Here is an 18,182-nt window from a genome sequence, read left to right as displayed (position 1 = left end):
AGTAGTTTACAATGTCGAGGGGCGTTGCAAACAGATCCCGCCACAATAAGTACTGTTTTGGATTCCAGATTGGGAAACATTTTTTACTTTTGCCATTTATTTGTTTAGAGTCTTTTCTGTGTTTTATATCACTTTTTATTGCATGATCATCATCGACATCTCATATGCATTTCGGGTAAGAAGATGTATCAATGGCACCATAGATACATGAACAGAGTAGGTCTTACATTTGTGTTTTTTGTAAGGGCATCATCATCCATGGATTTATAGTCCTCAAACGCTTAGAAAAAAAATATACAAATAGAAAAATCGAAACAGTACAAATCGAACATAAAACATGAAATGACAAAGGAATGCAAAGTATATAAAAGTACAGTGGTATCTTCCCTCAGCTTAAAAAAATGTCACACTATAAATGCTTTAATTACATCCTACAAATGTTTAGGTGTGTATTGAAAGTAGATCAGGTATGGTTCTCAGATAGACAGTATCAAAAGCATATATGTTGGGACCATATCTCTCTGTGTCTTAACAGTTGGAGTTAATGTCCTTAATGACCTCTCCTCTCCATTCCCCATGTCTGTCTGTCTTATGGCTGTTCCTGGTACTGCCGCTCTGTGGCTGTGAAGAAGTCCTCCAGAACGCTTTTCAGGTACTCAAAGGTTGGCCGGTTCTCTGGGCTCTCCTTCCAGCACAGGTCCATGATGTTGTACAGACCCTCAGGGCAGTTCTCAGGTCGGGGCATCCGGTAGCCTTTCTCCAGGTTTTGGATCACCTCTGGGTTACTCATTCCTGACAGTGGGAAGAGACAAGAGATGGGGATGCAGCCTTGTTAATAATGTGGCCAATGTGTTGGGGTTTTGTGGGCAACACCTTTGTAGAGAGTATGTGATGTTTGTGGATTATACAGGTGCTATGTGGAGAATGTGTGTATGTGAAGTCTACATGCATTGCATATGAAATAGACATGTATAATATTGGATTATTGTGGCGGTGCATCAGTGAAATACCTGGATATGGGATACGGCCATACGTCACTATCTCTGTCAAGAGGATCCCAAACGACCACACATCTGACTTGATGGAAAAGGTTCCATAGTTTATAGCTTCAGGTGCTGTCCATTTTATGGGGAATTTAGCACCTGATAAGGAAAAGTGAAATGGGTTTAATTTTGGGTTCATGTTCATTTCAAAAGCACCCAATGGATTCTACATGAACACTTGGTGGGGCTATAGTATATAGAGTGCATGGCTTTGCAGAAAGCGCTTAGAACATTCAAGCACATCCATTTTTTTCTAGTTTAAAGGAAAGTCATGCTACCCTCTCTGGCTGTGTACTCGTTGTCCTCAATGAGTCTTGCGAGTCCAAAGTCAGCGATCTTACAGATGAGCTCATCAGACACCAGGATGTTTGCTGCTCGCAGGTCCCTATGGATGTAGTTCTTCTCTTCAATGTAGGCCATTCCCTCAGCCACCTGCAGGAGGCAGTACATCATAAAGAATTAATCGTACTTGTTTAAAAAATATATATATATAATTTCACCTTTATTTAACCAGGTAGGCCAGTTGAGAACAAGTTCTCATTTACAACTGCAACCTGGACAAGATAAAGCAAAGCAGTGCGACACAAACAACAACCCAGAGTTACACATGGAATAAGCAAACGTACAGTCAATAACACAATAGAAAAAAATAATGTCTATATACAGTGTGTGGAAATGGCGTGAGGAGGTAAGGCAATAAATAGGCCATAGTAGCGAAGTAATTACAATTTAGCAAATTAACACTGGAGTGATAGATGTGCAGATGATGATGTGCAAGTAGAAATACTGGTGTGTAAATAAGTAAATAAAAACAATATGGGGATGAGGTAGATAGATTGGATGGGCTATTTTACAGATGGGCTGTGTACAGCTGTATTAGTCGTATAGGGTACACATGGTATACACTGTCCAATGAAATGCTTACTTCCTTCTCGACAATGTTACAACAATAAGAAATAACAAAAGATAAGAATAGGAACATAAAGTAACTGGCTCAGTAGAATAGAATACACATTTTGGCACAAGTATAATACAGGAAGGCACAATTTATGAAGGATACATACTGTGCGTGTTCGTGTGTGTATAAGAGACAGACAGGGCAGCGGTAGATTCCTGTGACAAGGAGGTTCCCACTTCCCCAGGTCAGATCTCTGCTTCTCACCTCAGTGCTCCACACAGTTTTCACCGGCAGGTTATGAACCCCTAACAACCAGCTCTCTTTCCGGCCCACCCTAATGCCCCAGCTGTGCTATCTACATCGCTTTTGTGTGTGTCAATGTGCGTATGTGTGTGTGTGTGTGTGTGTGTGTGTGTGTGTGTGTGGTTATGCAGACATTAGTGCATATTTCAGATGTAAGAATCTCACAGATATGTGTCATGTGGCCCCGAATCCCTTGGCAGAAAACCGAGAGGTGCGCATGTGATATGAACTTCATATCATCATTACGCATCACTCTGGAAGTAAAACAAATCTTAATTTTCACTCATTAGCTCTAGGGGTCAATGTTGTTTCAGTGTTCTTACTATCGACATGCTTAGCAATGTATGGTGCTGAATGTCGTTCAGTGTTCTAGCCATTACTCAGGAACATACTTTTGCCGTAATACGTTCACAGTGCATTCATAGAGTAGGCTGTTCCTTTGCCACAGGCGGCTTTGACAGCTTTGTTAGTTGAAATAACTTTGTTAGTTGTAACCCCATTACACATCCATGTGGTTCAATGTCTCATTACTAAATGAGAGTTATATAATTTAACCACAATATTACGTTAGTGGAGCCCAATTAGATAAGATGTTGGTGTAATTAGATGTTAGATGTTCTCCCATCTTTGGCCCGATATTTGGCCCCATCTTTGGCCGTAAACTACTTCTAAGTAAGTTGTTCTTCTAGAACGAGAGGCTCAAACAGCAATACAACTGCTTTTTTGATCTTATGAAGCTTGGTGCAAGTGTGATTTAGAGTAGGCTGTAGGTTTGTTTTATTATGGAATATGCATTATGTCTCTCAGGTATCGGGATATCTGTCACTTTGATTTGTGTTACACCTATAGCATTGCACTGTGATAGGGGTGACCAACTCAGTGGTGTTGATTTGAGACAAGGTGTATAGACTTATGGTTGTTAGTAAACCTCACACAGTGGTCTCCATTGTTACCGGGAGATTATAGTTAGCCTCATAATAGCAAGAGCTGTTTCCTGTAGACGAGGGACATACAGAGAATAGAAACTGAAAGAGCGAATGGAGGGGAAAGAGTGAGAGAGAATTTTGGAGACAGACACTCGTTAAAAGTGTAGAGAGCTATTGGGATTGATGTAAAGAGCAGGGAACTTGCCTGAGAGGCCATATCTATGAGGGTGTTGATGGCTATGTTGGATCCCTCAGACGACTTGAGAAAATCTACCAGAGCGCCTGTAACAAAATGTGATCAAGTTATTAAAATTACATATGTTTTGAGTGGCATTACATCAGATCTCCTTTGTTTAATTCTAAACAGATGTTACCAGTCACCAGCACTTAATGCAATATTGATGGAGGTGGAATTATTTTAAGATACAAATACTTTTAAGTCAGAAAACTCTATGTTCAGTGAAAGGTTTTGTGAGAAAGATTAATGACACTGCCATTAAAACTACATTTAGATATGTCTCAGACATAAATAACTGGCCTTAGACCCAGAATAGATGTTTAAATTAGGAAAATAACATTCTCAGGAAGTGCGTTCACCTTCAGTCAACGTGATGCATGGCCTCTATTCGACAGGCCATGGCTCCTCCGTCTCTACATTGTGTTTGATTAAAACCGAACAATACCTCAGCCAGCCAAGGCAAGCAGCAGGAAATGCGTTAAGAAAAGAAGATTGACTCTTCCAGGAAAGAAGGGCAACAGGCTCGTGTGCTTTAGTAAAGAAGGACCCCTTTGATGTCTGTGCGCCAAAGGAACGGTATAAGCCAAGGTTGTGAGGAAAGTTAAGCATGCCACACCTGTTATTTTCCAGTTGTATTGTCTTCAATGATAAAAAACGAGTGACAAATTGAGAGGATGGGAACATCAAGCCTTCCTTTCTAGTGACAACAGAGGCAACAATTGTGTCTGTGCATGTGAATCACAAACAAAGAAACAGTTCATGTTAAGGCACTGTTGGTGCTCTACAGGCCTCTCATAGAGGACAATACAAAGGCTCTCCATTCACTGGCTCAGAGCACTTACATACTGAAGCTGTTGTTGCACCAGTGACAGAGCCTTTTCAATGTGCTTTGTTACTGTCCCTCCTAATGTCAGGTCTTGAAAAAGGCAACAACAACCTTTGATGGGAATGTGGGGTCACATTAAAAAACACGCAGGTGACATAGTAACTGTAGTCAGAGATTATGACAAAGGCTTTTGGAGAGAGCATACTGGTATGAAAATAAGTTGTTGTATTAAGCAGGGGCGTAGGCATGGGTGGGACCAGGCCCACCCACTGGGGAGCTAGGCCATCAGATATAATTCATAGCAAGCAGTGCACTGGTTTAGTTAGATTTGATTCATAAATATAACAGAACCAATGATGTATATAAACCCTGGATTGCTGCATTGTTTCACGTCAGATGGCGTCACTCATCCACAACGCTCGTCCCTAAACCATTCTTTATTGTTGGACGTGGAACTCATTTTCAAATTTGAATATTGAACATTCTAAAAATGAAAACAGTTCCTAATTCCTAATCACTGTGCTCTCGTATGACTCTCCGTCGAATAGGAATAATAACTAGCTAGTTAAATTATTACTAATGGTGTGACAGTGATTTCATAGTTTGCAATTGTGATAAAATAAAAAATAAACTGGTGGCTTTTGCCTGCACAAATTCTGTGCAAGGAAGTTGGTCGTCTGTGCAGTGATTTGATCAGCTGTGTAGCTAACTGTTGTAGCTAGCTAGCTTACTGCCTTCACGCACATAAAAAACTTGCTTAGCCTGTTTAAAATGCCCTGAAGTTGTAGAAATGCAGCCCCACAATTAAGAGGAACTGAATGTTATCAGAAATCAGTCTGTAGATAGATCAGCATGTTTCTCCACAATCTTATCGTTGGGTCTGCTGTACACAGCAGCTGACTTGGGAGGCTACTGCAATGACTCGTGGCAAGAACAGTTGCTTCATGAAAACTCATAATAATGTAAGCATTAGCACTACTAGCTACAGCAGCTTGCAAGCTAGCTTTTGTTGGAAGAAAAACATTGTATGTGGAGCACGAAGTAGGTAGCTGGTAGGTTAGCAGCATCGTTTCAGTCAAAGATGATTTCAGTGACTGGTTCAGCAAGCTAGCAAACTAATGTTAATGTTGGACAAATTTATGATAGCTTTCGTGCCCATAGTCAAACTTCAGAAATACTGCTCATTGAAGCAAAATAATCCTTAGCTAGATTTAAAATGGGGCGACTAAGACTTCCTCACCAACAAAACATACACATCATTGACATATTTATTGTTTTAGCTTAGATTAATTCAGACCATTTTGAGGCAGAAATTAGGTTCACAGCAGACGATGTCACCTAGGTAATATTTTCTAATGTTATGGCAGCCCATTGTAGCTGTAATACTTTTGATCTATCCCATTAGCCTTTGCAAGATATGCGACAGAACAGTGCGTGCAGAATCGATGCGCTATCTGATGGAAGACAATGTGGATTGCTGATGCTATGTTTTGGCCATTGAGAGGCTTTGAAGCCACCGGACATATTGGCACTCCCCAGTACAAGCAGTCCTCCATAGGAATGAATGGAATTCTATAGTAGTTTTTGCCTAAAATGACATACCCAAATCTAACTGAAGGCCCTGAAGCAAGGCTATGCATATTCTTGGCACCATTTGAAGGAAACACTTTGAAGTGTGTGGAAATGTGAAAGGAATGTAGGAGAATATAACACAATAGATTTGGTAAACGATAATACAAAGAAAAAAACAACCGTTCTTTTGTATTTTTTTTGTACCATCACCTTTGAAATGCAAGAGAAAGTCCATAATGTATTATTCCAGCCCAGGTGCAATTTAGATTTTGACCATTAGATGACAGCAGTGTATGTGAAAAGTTTTAGACTGATCCAGTGAACCATTGCATTTCTGTTCAAAATATTGTATCAAGACTGCCCAAATATGCCTAATAAAAAAATAATAATAATTTAATGTTCAAAATTGTGCACTCTCCTCAAACAATAGCATGGTATTCTTTCACTGTAAATTTGACAATGCAGTTAGATTAACAAGAGTTTAAGCTTTCTGCCAATATCAGATATGTCTACGTCCTGGGAGATTTTCTTGTTACTTAAAACCTCATGTTAATCGCATTAGCCTACATTAGCTCAACCGTCCCGTGGACGGGACACCGATCCCGAAGAAGTGCATTAAGGTGTCTGTAATAGAATACATGTGGCAAACAAATGTAGACGTTAATAAATGCATTTCTATAGCTTCCCAAATATATTTTACAATAGTGGGCGAGTGCCAAGATGGAGGCACGGTGGCTTCGACACAGTGCCCTATATCAGTCATCTCGTCTTTATATAAATTATTGAACAGAACCGATGACCTCTCATGACATTCACTATCATGGGATGGGTTGCCAAAAATAACTAACTTAAAGCCACACCCCCAATAAGCCACAAATGTGACCGCATTGAGGATATGTCACTGTGCTTCTATAGCTATATACTAGTTAAATAAAGGTCAAATAAAAAATATGCACCATGCCACTGCTTATTTTATTTCTTCATTTAGCAAACAAGACAGCTCACAATCCAGTGCCTTTGTCAGTAAACACACCTATATGTTAGCTTTAATTAGCTTAGAAAATGTAAAATTGTCTTTCAGCCTCATGGCAAAATGTGTAGAATAGAATTAGATGAGCTATAAAACTGCACATTTTCCTCTCTGCCCCAAGGCAAAATGTGTACAATTGCAGGAAGTTAGTTGCCCACCAACATTTTTGCAGGCTCACCCACCAACAAATTTCTAGCTACGCCACTGGTATTAAGACTTGTGTTTTCAATGTCAGCTAGTCTGTGTACAGGGCAGTGCACCTGTAACCATGGTGCCATTTTTTTGGTCTGGCTTTGCTTTGCTACCCTTTTACAGACAGCCTCTCTCTTTCTTGTGTGAAGAGAGAAAGAGAGTCGTCACTGGACAGTGGCTGAATAGCCTAGTCTAACTGGGGGAATAGGGGGGGCTGTGTTGCGGTCTGTCTGTGCTGACACTGGAATGGAGCCACGTGCCCATGGGGGTGGACACAGGTCCCATCACTGAACAATGAGACAGTGAATCACCACTCCCCTATTTGACGTCTCTCGTTTCCAGTCAGAACGGACTTCCCTTTGGTGTGTTGACATTAGAGGCACCGGCTTGTACGGGAAACGAGAGTTAAAGTTCACTTTTGCTGATTTGATTATTTAAATTGAGGAAAGTGCTGCAGGGTCACCAAAATAGGCTGAAAATAGCCTCCAAGAAGATCTGAAGTAGGAGATGTATGGAAAAACAAGGTTAAATTTGTACTGCGTTTCTGCAGAATGAGCATTTCACTAAATAACCGTTAAGCCAGAACTAGGAGTGTTCATCTTATAATTGAATAAGAAAACATTACATTTTAATCTTGCATCTATAATAAAACGCTTTTTTGGACCATTTAACATTGTCAGTGGACTGCAGTATGCCTGGGAAAAGGCTCTGACTCATGAAACGCATTCTGGTAAACACCCAAGCCACTCTTTTGTTATTCTCACTCTTATCAACATGCAAACCCAATAACAGTTTAACATGTTTGATCACGAAAGCCGATGACGATATCCTGGCTGAAAACACTCTTTTGTCTGCTCCAGGTGTTTCTCTAGAATCTCCCTTGATGATTCTATTTTAGCTGTTCACTCTTTCAGCGCCGGGATTGAGAGTCATCTATGTTGACAGGCACAGACATAGGCATAGGCTTGGCGAGCAGCTGTCATGGAATAGAGTACAGTAGAATAGAAGAACAACTGAATAGAATAGGATCAGGGTTATTGACCTTTTGTTTAAGGAGTTGGTCTTACCCTGAAAGACGAGCATTGACCATTGGCCTAATAACAATGTAATCCTAGACAGTGACACCCACCGTTCTCCATGAACTCTGTAATGATGTAGATGGGCTCCTGGGTAACCACGGCAAAGAGGCGGACCAGGCGCGGGTGCTGCAGCTCCTTCATCAGGTTGGCCTCGGCCAGGAAAGCAGCCATGGACATGGTGCCCACCTTCAGGTTCTTAATGGCAACCCGCCTATGGTTGTTGTACAGACCTGCAGCATGGAGGAAGGTCATTGGTGATACAGTAAATATACAGTTTACTGCAGTAATATCACAGTGATTTTACTCAGTAGTGTAGTATACAATGTGTAAGATGGAGTGATTTGAGGACACTCAAGTTTGCAGTAGGTCACAATTTGCCGAGTTATAGCATATGCTGTAATGGTGAGAATGAACTTTATTTGTTATTGAAAGCATTCTTCCCTACTTTTATCTATAACTGAAATAATTTCGAGAAAAGAAATGGTGGTTTGTTTTTTCCAAGTGGATACTTTTTGTTGTTGTCAAACAACAATCACCCCTATGATGTTGGTGTATTCAATCGCTAAGAGAAACAAATACTGTATGTTGCCAAGACCGCATGAAGGAGTGATTTGGAAAATAAAAAAGTCCCACAGCAAAGTCCCGCTTTGTGTTCACACACATGGAGCTGGACAATAGGGAAATCTCCCCCTCCACTGGAAAACTAGTGTGAAGTGATCAGATTACATCAGCAGATATTATCAAAACACTGGAGTTTATTTTTTAATGGTTGATTTTAGGGTCACAGTGGGAGGTGATAGGAAATATTGTAATATGAACTAATATAGAGAGAGCCTCTGGTGAGGCGAGAACTTCAGCCCACCATGCTCACTGGCTCTCTTGCGTAATGCAGCTAATACCTGACATCAATCTCAAACGGGCCCTACCAGCTCAAACAAGCACTGCAGTGATGGCAGTATTTAGGAAATTACACACAATGCACAACTAAAGCCTAAACTAAAGCTGTTCTGGCAGACACAGAGAGAGACAGGACCAATTGAGCAACTGGTTGCTTTATATCAGGTGCATCTATGCAAACCAACACATGCATTGGTAATCTGAAAATATCAACCACTGTGGTTGTGCATTGCCTTCAGAATGTATTCACACATTTTGTTGTATTACAGCCTGACTTTAAATTGATTTTTTTATCTCACCCATCTACACACAATACCCCATAACAACAAAGTGAAAACATGTTTTTAGACATTTTTGCACATTTATTGAAATTGTCAACAAGACAATAACCTAAATAAAACAAAATGCCAAATCTTCACTGGAGTTGCTTACCAAGACGACATTGAATGTTCCTGAATGGGCTAGTTACATTTTTGGATTTAAATCGGCTTGAAAATCTATGGCAAGACATGAAAATGGCTGTCTAGCCATGATCAACAATCAAGTTGACAGCGCTTGAAGATTTTTTTTAAAGAATAGAGGGAAAATATTGTACAATCCAGGTGTGGAAAGCTCTTAGAGATATAAAATTCTCAAAATTCTCACAGGTGTAATCGCCACTAAAAGTGTTTCTACAAAGTATTGACTCAGGTGTGTGAATACTTATGTAAATTATATATTTAATTGCTGTATTTAATTTTCAAATAAATTAGCAAACATTTCTGAAAAAATGTTTTCACTTAGTCATTGTAGGGTATTGTGTGTAGATGGGTGAGAAAACAAATCTATTTAATTAATTTGGAATTCAGGCTGTAACACAACACAATGTTGAATAAGTCAAGGGGTATGAATACTTTCTGAAGGTGCTCACCCATCCAGACTTCTCCAAACTGCCCGGCCCCGAGCCTGCGCTCCATCTTGAGGGACTCTCGGGGGATCTCCCATTCGTCCTGCCACCAGGGTTTCTGGGGCACGCGGGACTGGCACGGCTTCATCAGCCGGGTGCACAGACCGTCCGCCTCACCTGCAGACACATACAACACAGGCAGGGTTAAAGGTTGAATAACGTCAAGTTATACAGTTCACATTTTTGAGAAAGACTGTGCTATGTGCACTATGGATGGTATGATAATGGTATTTGGTACCAAGGCTTTCTGTATTGTTTGGCTGATGTATTGTGTTCTGACTGGAGTCATAGCTCCAGGAGTTCAGACAGGATGTGAGTCATAGCACGCACGTGAGTGATGCTGGACCAGCTCTTTCAGGGAGTTGAAGGATATCTTTGCGGTGATGTAGAAACCACCAGTATCCAAGTTCCGGATTCTGTAGTGCTTGACTGTGTCTCCAGTGTTGGGATCCAAGTCCCTGACAGATAAGGAGAAGGAGCCTTGGGCTGTCTCACTCTCTCTGACCATGAAGGAGCCCTGTGTATTCCCCGGAGCTAGCAGGAGCCTCATGGCATCGTTTCTGGAGAGGTTCTTGAAAAACCATCTGAAGCACAAAAACAGGCATAGAGCTTCAAACATAACCACATCCCTTTCCCTTGAAGGTGGTTGAGTATGGGGAGATGGTTTTGGTTGAGTGAGACGATGTTGGGTAATGTATGTGTGTGCTTCCTGCATGAGTTAAAGTGAAATGAAATGCAGTTATTTGAGTTTGAATTGAATTCAACTGTATTTACTTACGTCTCCATCTCCATTGAGTTCAGGGGGGCAACAAAGTTGTATGGGATGAAGCCCTTCTGACCTGTGATGAGAGACTCTGCCATGAACCACTCCGGGTCATCCCTGGACAGCAGACATAACAGCAACACTTACTCACTATCTCATACTTTTCAAGCACTGGCAATGTGTCATACTCCATCAAACAACTACACACTTTTGCACAACTACACAAATATATCACATCCTCTAAAAAGTCAATTGCATCATACAACCCTCCCATCCCTATTCTTACTTATTGAGGATTTTCAGCTTGTCTCCCTTCTCAAAGCCCAGGTCATCATTGTGGTTTGGTTCATAGCTGTATATGGCAATCACCAGGCTATCTGTACAACCATAACCAGCATGGGTGAGGAAAACATAAACAATAATGATTAGATTTGATCCACCAGCAGAAGGCACATAATTACCCACATATTCATGTATAAGAACATACCTGGTAGAGGGGAAGAGGGAGGCGTGAGATGAGAGGGGTAGGGGATCAGTTGATCTGTGTACTGATGAGACCAAAGCAGGGTCAGTAAAATAACCTGGGTTTCCACTCCTGAATTCAAAGATTCTCATTCAGTGTACAAACTATAGAAGTTCAAGTTGTTACTTGCATGAAAGCAGTAAAGAGAAAAGTCTGGGGGTTTACACTGTCATGATGGGAAATTTGACTTGAGGTAAAAACCATACATTCCTTAAAGTGAGGAACGATATTAAGAGAAGATTTTTAAAGACACCCTAGGTTTTACTTCATGTTTACTTTGTGCTGACACACTGGCCAACAACAACATAGCATTCACATGTGCTATTCTCTACTTCAAATCTACTAGTATATCTCCTGTAATTCGGAGGGAGAAAGTGAAACAGAACATTTAGTGAATGGTTACAGTCCCAATTAATTGCACACACAAAAGCCAACGTCCCCCAAATTATGTAAATTGCCAATTCCCATTGCTAGCTCCCCAGAATCATTGAGAGAGTTTGATTAAGTACAGCGGCCTATGGCCCGTGATGTGAACATGCAAAAGCGGTGAGGGAGGAGTGCCCTTCTCAAATCTAACCGTAATCTGCACTGCTCGGTCATGTTGTCAACAAGGCAGCATCGTTCAGAAACATACAACATCTCGTTTACATACAATATATGTTTGAATTCTCAAACTAGTTTTCATTGGGTCGACAGATAAAGCCTTTTTTAAAATCAAAATCAATCACTTCTGTATGTGAAAACACAGAATCCTACTTGTTACTCCACATGCTTAACCTACATGACATTTGTTTTAAGCCGACTTCGCCGTCAACCAAAACGGGGCACCTCGCTGTCAAAGTGGAATTATGTTTTTAGAAATTTGTACAAATGAATTAAAAAGGAAAAGCTGAGATGTCTTGAGTCAATAAGTATTCAACCTCTTTGTTATGGAAAACCTAAATAAGTTCAGAAGTAAACATTTGCTTAACAAGTCACATAATAAGTTGCATGGACTTACTCTGTGTGCATTAATAGTGTTTTACATGATTTTTTAATGACTACCTAATATCTGTACCCCATGCATTTTCTGTCAGTCTAGCAGTGCATTTCAAACACAGATTCAACCAGAAAGACCAGGGAGGTTTTCCAATGCCTTGCAAAGAAGGGCAGCTGTATTGGTACTGTTAAGTTATTCAATTACACTTTGGATGGTGTATCAATACACCCAGTCAGTGCAAAAATACAGTTGTACTTCCAAACTCAAATACTAACCTAAATGACAGAGTGAAAATAATAAAGAATATTAATCCTGTTTGCAATAAGTTTCTAAAGTAAAACTGCAAAAAATGTGGCAAAAAAATGTACCTTATGTCCTTAATACAAAGCGTTATGTTTGGGGCAAATCCACATAACTGAGTACCACTCTTCATATTTTCAAGCATGGTGATGGCTGCATCATGTTATGGGGATGTTTGCCATCGGCAAGGACTAGGGAGTTTTTTTTTAGGATGAAAAGAAACGGAATAGAGCTAATCATAGGCAAATCCTAGAGGAAAACCTGTCTCAGACACTGAGTGGCCTAATTACAGTTTTGACTTAAATCTTCTTGAAAATCTATGGCAAGTCTTGAAAATGGCTGTCTACCAACTTGACAGAGCTTGAAGAAAATAATAATGTGCAAGTATTGTTCATTCCAGGTGTGCAAAGCTCTTAGGGACTTACCCAGAAAGACTCACAGCAGTAATCACTGCCAAAGGTTATTCTAACGTATTGATTCAGGGGGTTGAATACTTATGTAATATTAAATTATATAAGTGTTTTTTATTTTTATATATACTGTATATATATATTTTTTACAAATGTTTGAATTTTTCTTTCACTTTGACATTACAGAGTATTTTGTGTAAATCATTGACAAAAATTCATTTTAATCCTACTTTGTAACGCAATTGTTTTGGTACAAAGTCAAGGGGTGTAAATACTTTCACAAGGCACTGTATATGTCTGATGCAGAAAGACAAGCGGCAGGTAGCCTAGCAGTTAAGGGTGTTGGGCCAGTAACCAAAAGGTTGCTGGTTCAAATCCCCGAGATGTCTAGGTGAAAAATGTGTCTATGTCCTTGAGCAAGACACTTAACCCTAATTGTTCCTCTATGTCGCCCTGGATATGGTCTGCTAGATGACTCAAATGTAAAAATGAGTTTTGATCAGTCAGGGAAATAAAAGTGCTGAGAACATGTTGGCTCACTATTTAAAAAGAAGATGGAGAACAAGCTATTGGATGAAAATTCTTTTTTTTGGAGCAGGTACAGCCAACTAGCGCTAGCTAACACGACCTAAAAAATGTATACTCAGAGAAAACTATCGATATAATATCGTCCAAAAACAATACTACGATATGATCCTGCTACCCCCCCCCCATCACTAAGTTCAAAACGAATGCTATCAATGCTAACCCGCATTAATAGAGCTCTCTCATTGTTCCGGCCAAACGCCACGCCCACAAACATCGGTTTCTTCTCCGCAATTTGACTCCTTTCCTGATCCCTCTAGAATGTGAATACATTCGGACTGTCTGATTGGTCCCAATATACAATCGGTTGGGCCAGAGCCAGCAGTGTTTTCGAAGTAAGCAATTGGCTTTGATACTCTGATTGGTTAGAGACAATCTAATTGCTGATTACTTTGTTTTCATTGCAAAGATGTTACCACAAACGACTTTCAATGATGGCAGATTCAGACTGAAGTATGTAACGAACGATAGAGCATTGAAATAATTCAGTGCGAGTCATCAGGCAACAATTCCCAAGCATTGACTTGCACTTTTAGGTAGACCGTGGTTGCACAACTTATATTCATTGATATGTCAATTAAATGCATATCGGAGATGTTTGTGTGTTGTTTTCTTTTTTGTGAGACCACGTAAAAATATCACACCCTCTTCTTCGCATTCCACACTACTTCCCCAGCCACGTCGAGACGCTATGCTGCTGTCTACACACGCAAACACACACACACACACACTCACCGGTTTAGCCGACTGGGTGGGAATCGGGCAGTTGCAGTTGTCACACAGTTCGTCTAGGTTCTCTACCCAGTCATCATCATAATCTGAACTACAGTTGCATCCCATTTTACCTGAAACATAGTCAAGAGTTTGTCAGTTTACATCACTACATAATAGAAGAAATTGATTGACAAAGTATGATTTTTTTATGTGCTTGATTGAATCAAAATAGTTGCTGATTGCCCCATACTTAGACTTGGCTCCCAAGAGAGTTGGTGAACTAGATAGCTGTAGCTTATTATATTACCTTCTTTAAAAGTGAAAAGCTGTTCAACCTCAAATCACTTGGAAATGTAAACTCAAATCAATCAAATGAAGAGTGTACATAAACAAATTAATTAACATTAATAAGCATAACTTTTTTTGCCCAGAACATGTATTTTATGTTAACATCCTGTAAACATCTAATATCCCTTAAATCCCCAGCCCTGGAAAAACAACTCAGGATGTCCTGATATGACTAAATCTTTGAAGTGAAAAAATAAAGTAATAATCTTGGCCAGACAAAAAATATGAAATTGTGTCAGGATGTTAACCTACATTATTGTTTCTGTGTAGCTTCACATCAATACACAGCAGCCAGCGGAGTTTAGCAGGATGTCAAAAATCCCCCACCGCAAATTAAAATACTCCAACACATTGGCATGTACGCCTCGTCTCATAGTAGTGTGATGAGGATCTGCATGGGACTAAGAACTAATTCATAGACTGTGCAGCTTGCTGGGATATGACAGACTTACATTGGTGACAGATACAGTGAAGAGAAATGCTTTTGATATAATTCAATGTGACCTTTTTTGTTGAGAAACGAAATTGCTAGACTTTTCACAAAGTGATCTACATTTCGTGTTATAATTATTTGTCTTCATCTGGGAATGAATCATAGTCCAGATTTGTTTTGAGAAAATGTGATTATATTTCAAATAAAACTAATCCAGTTTTAAACCATGCTCTCAGTGCGGATGGAGCGCTCTACCCCTCAGCAGTACAGTATGACCCTGTGTTCTCAGGCCCGCTCCATGCTCCAATCCCATTGGTTGGCTCACGTAACAGGGTCAGTGGGCTAGTTGGAGTCGCCGCATGTCCCGAGGGCACAAATCCGTGAGAAAATCTGACGGGTCCGGAAAAGCCTGACCCCGTTAGCAACAGTCCACCCCTACACTGGGACGGAATGGAGGAGGACGAGAAGGGTCGCTTTTGGGTGACATTTCTCCTGCCTTTGTCTGACAGGCTCTCAGAGAAAGTAATCTAAACAAAGTCAATATTTTCCATTGAGTGAATGCCCTCTTGATTTAATCTCTTAATCATATTCAGCTGCTGAGGGGCTACCCTCATCTCAAGGCCCAGTGTGTGGCTTTGGTTGGTTGGCTTTATTATCATTACATTGTGCTGCATTTGTTGAGGCATTTATGTTTCTTTCACATTAAATGCTATGTGTGGTGTGATCCACCCTGAAAGTCATTATAATGAAGGCTGGAGAAGGGTTACACAGAGGTAGACACTAAACACTGCTCTTTAGGCTATCTTATAGTGGTATGACGAACCTGTATTAATGCATTACATCAACATGATGTCCTTCCATCTGTCAAACTGCTCTGAAAATAGTAGCCCTCTTGAGCGTTTCTGCTTTCATGAAATCATCACATTTTCCAAATGCATATTATGCATACTAAATTACGTGCTATACAGATGGATACTAAATCACAAGGACCTTCGTGGTCACCAGATCCCTTCCTGACAAACAAAAACCTTAAACAATTGTCCGTCAAACTGTAATAAAAGCATAATAACCACAACAATTGCAATTACCAAACCAGATGTTAATTTTCAGCAATCTTTACCTAAATTACCTGTTACCCCCTTGTATTTTGTATTGCCTTTTAAGCTAAATGTAATTTTTTCAGTACATTAAACTTCTTCTCAATATTGACTATAGCCTAAACACTTGTTGACTGCTCATTTACTGTAAAACACAATTGTATACATTGTTGTACATCCTGATTCAAGTTACGATCTCAAAGGGAGACCATGTCAATATAGATGCATTATATAGAAAGTTTAAGACCTACCTCATTAAACTTTAAGCCTAATATAATGCTCTTCAACAGGGTGTCAGCAATGTCACTGGTCTGCAGCCAGAGCAGCTTTATCCATGACTAAGAGACCTAGTCTTCATCAAATATAAATCTTATCAAAAACAGCAACTAGAAATATAACGTTACTTTTGGAGAGAAAATAAGAAACAATAGGATGTTGAGTGAGGTTTTCAGGCCGGGAGTTTTGTATGTGAAGATCTCATCACTTACTCATGCAGTACTTTCAAAACACGCACACACACACACACATACACATGCACGCACGTCCACACACCTCAGTGGAGAGAAAGCCACCCAAAGGGCTTCCTGTCGTTGAAAGGTTGAGGGTTGTTCTGCAGTGGCTCTGACAGGTGCTACCCATGCAGCTGTGTGTTTCACAGGGAACGTTGGCCTCCTCTGTAAATGGGTCAGGACAGTACCTCTCTCCTCGTTCGTGAATACGTGTGAATGTTCCATCAGTCACAATTGGGTAGGATTGGTGAAGTAGAGTCTCAGGCAGCTGATAAGACTCCATTTTGATTCAGATCTTTGTGTCTGTGTATCGCAATGAGACTGATTACGGGGAAACCTGTGTCATCGACATTAAGTTGTAATTGCCAAATGAGTCACCCCCCCCCCCCAATTGACTATGCAGAAAAGTGCTGTCATGTTCATTTTCAAATGGAGAGTGATTCCCTGGGAGTTATTAAACCCATCAATTGTTTGGTTTGTTTAGTCTTAGGAAATCAACAATGACTCACACTCAAGGTCATTTTGTTTATTTTCTAGTCACATCATATTTTCTGTGCTCTGGTCTGGGATGACAGATGTTATTTCAAGTTATTTTGGTCAATGGTGTGGTTTATCACTGATCCACAGAAAGTCAGTTTTGATTAGTTTACTTGGTCACAAAACAATCTGAAAACGGCTTTGATTTTTCACCATTCATTTCTTGGTTGGTATGCTGACAAACATCCACACACCTACACAAACCCTCAGATGATCTCCCATAAATCATTATTTACACACCATCTCTGTGATGTGCACGACTGTGACCACAGCATGGACCTGTTCCACTGTCAAATGACAAAGGTGTAAAAGCATGTGATGAATATGAAGCTCCAGTCACATCCCCCTCTCTTGTAGGGAGTGTTGCGGACCACATAGATCTTTGTTGAGGTGGCAGGCTGCAGCTCTAGACTCTATAGCATGTACTGCCAGGAAGTCAGCCCAAACGTGTACAGGAAGTGCACTGAAGTAGGTGCAAGTGTGACTGCTACAGGAGAGATTAATACACACATTAAACCACTCAAATTAAGGAAACATCGTTTTGTAGTTTTACTTTCAAGTTCTCAGGTGACCTATGTGGCTGGCGTCTTCTCTGTGTGCCGGGTTATCAAAGAGAGAAGCAGATTAGGGCTTTCTATAAAGATGTGTGACATTGGGATCAAAATTTCAAAATGGTTTGGAAAAAAAATCTAATGATTTTCATGCAGCTCCACATTTGTGCTCAGAGGAAAAAAAGTGAATGTATGCAGATTGGAACATAACTCCACCTAGACAACAACATAGTACTAGGACTATACATCCTTTAAGCAGGGTTCCATAAGACATTGGCAAGTCAAATTCAAGGACTTTCAGGAACTTTAGAAAGCACTTCATTGTACTTTTCAAGGATCTCAATGTAATACAATTGTATTAGTTATATAATTGTACACATAGGGCCTAATATAGAACCCCCCCCCCCCAAAGAAGCATGCAAAAAGTTTCAAGAAAGTAGGCCGTTAACACAATAAGAATATTTTTTTAAATGTAGACCTTGT

General features: G+C 40.2%; 1 protein-coding gene across 1 annotated transcript; it reads right to left on the bottom strand.

The window, feature by feature from the left end:
• Window positions 1–95: 95 nt before the first annotated feature.
• Window positions 96–16,777, bottom strand: LOC135525974 (proto-oncogene tyrosine-protein kinase LCK-like). The gene is made up of 12 exons (XM_064953963.1): window positions 16,354–16,777; window positions 14,246–14,355; window positions 11,201–11,261; window positions 11,000–11,090; window positions 10,729–10,830; window positions 10,281–10,534; window positions 9,915–10,067; window positions 8,158–8,337; window positions 3,376–3,452; window positions 1,322–1,475; window positions 1,011–1,142; window positions 96–792 (listed from the first exon to the last, which is right to left on the bottom strand). Exons 2-12 carry the CDS (start codon window positions 14,348–14,350, stop codon window positions 590–592), a joined length of 1,512 nt encoding a protein of 503 aa, XP_064810035.1. The 5' UTR covers window positions 14,351–14,355; window positions 16,354–16,777; the 3' UTR covers window positions 96–589.
• Between the last annotated feature and the right edge of the window lie 1,405 nt (window positions 16,778–18,182).

The sequence above is a fragment of the Oncorhynchus masou genome, chromosome 32 (assembly GCF_036934945.1).
Source record: "Oncorhynchus masou masou isolate Uvic2021 chromosome 32, UVic_Omas_1.1, whole genome shotgun sequence".
NCBI classification, from domain to species: domain Eukaryota; kingdom Metazoa; phylum Chordata; class Actinopteri; order Salmoniformes; family Salmonidae; genus Oncorhynchus; species Oncorhynchus masou.
The sequence above is the reverse complement of the archived record's forward strand: the minus strand, read 5'-3'. Positions and strand labels throughout refer to the sequence as shown.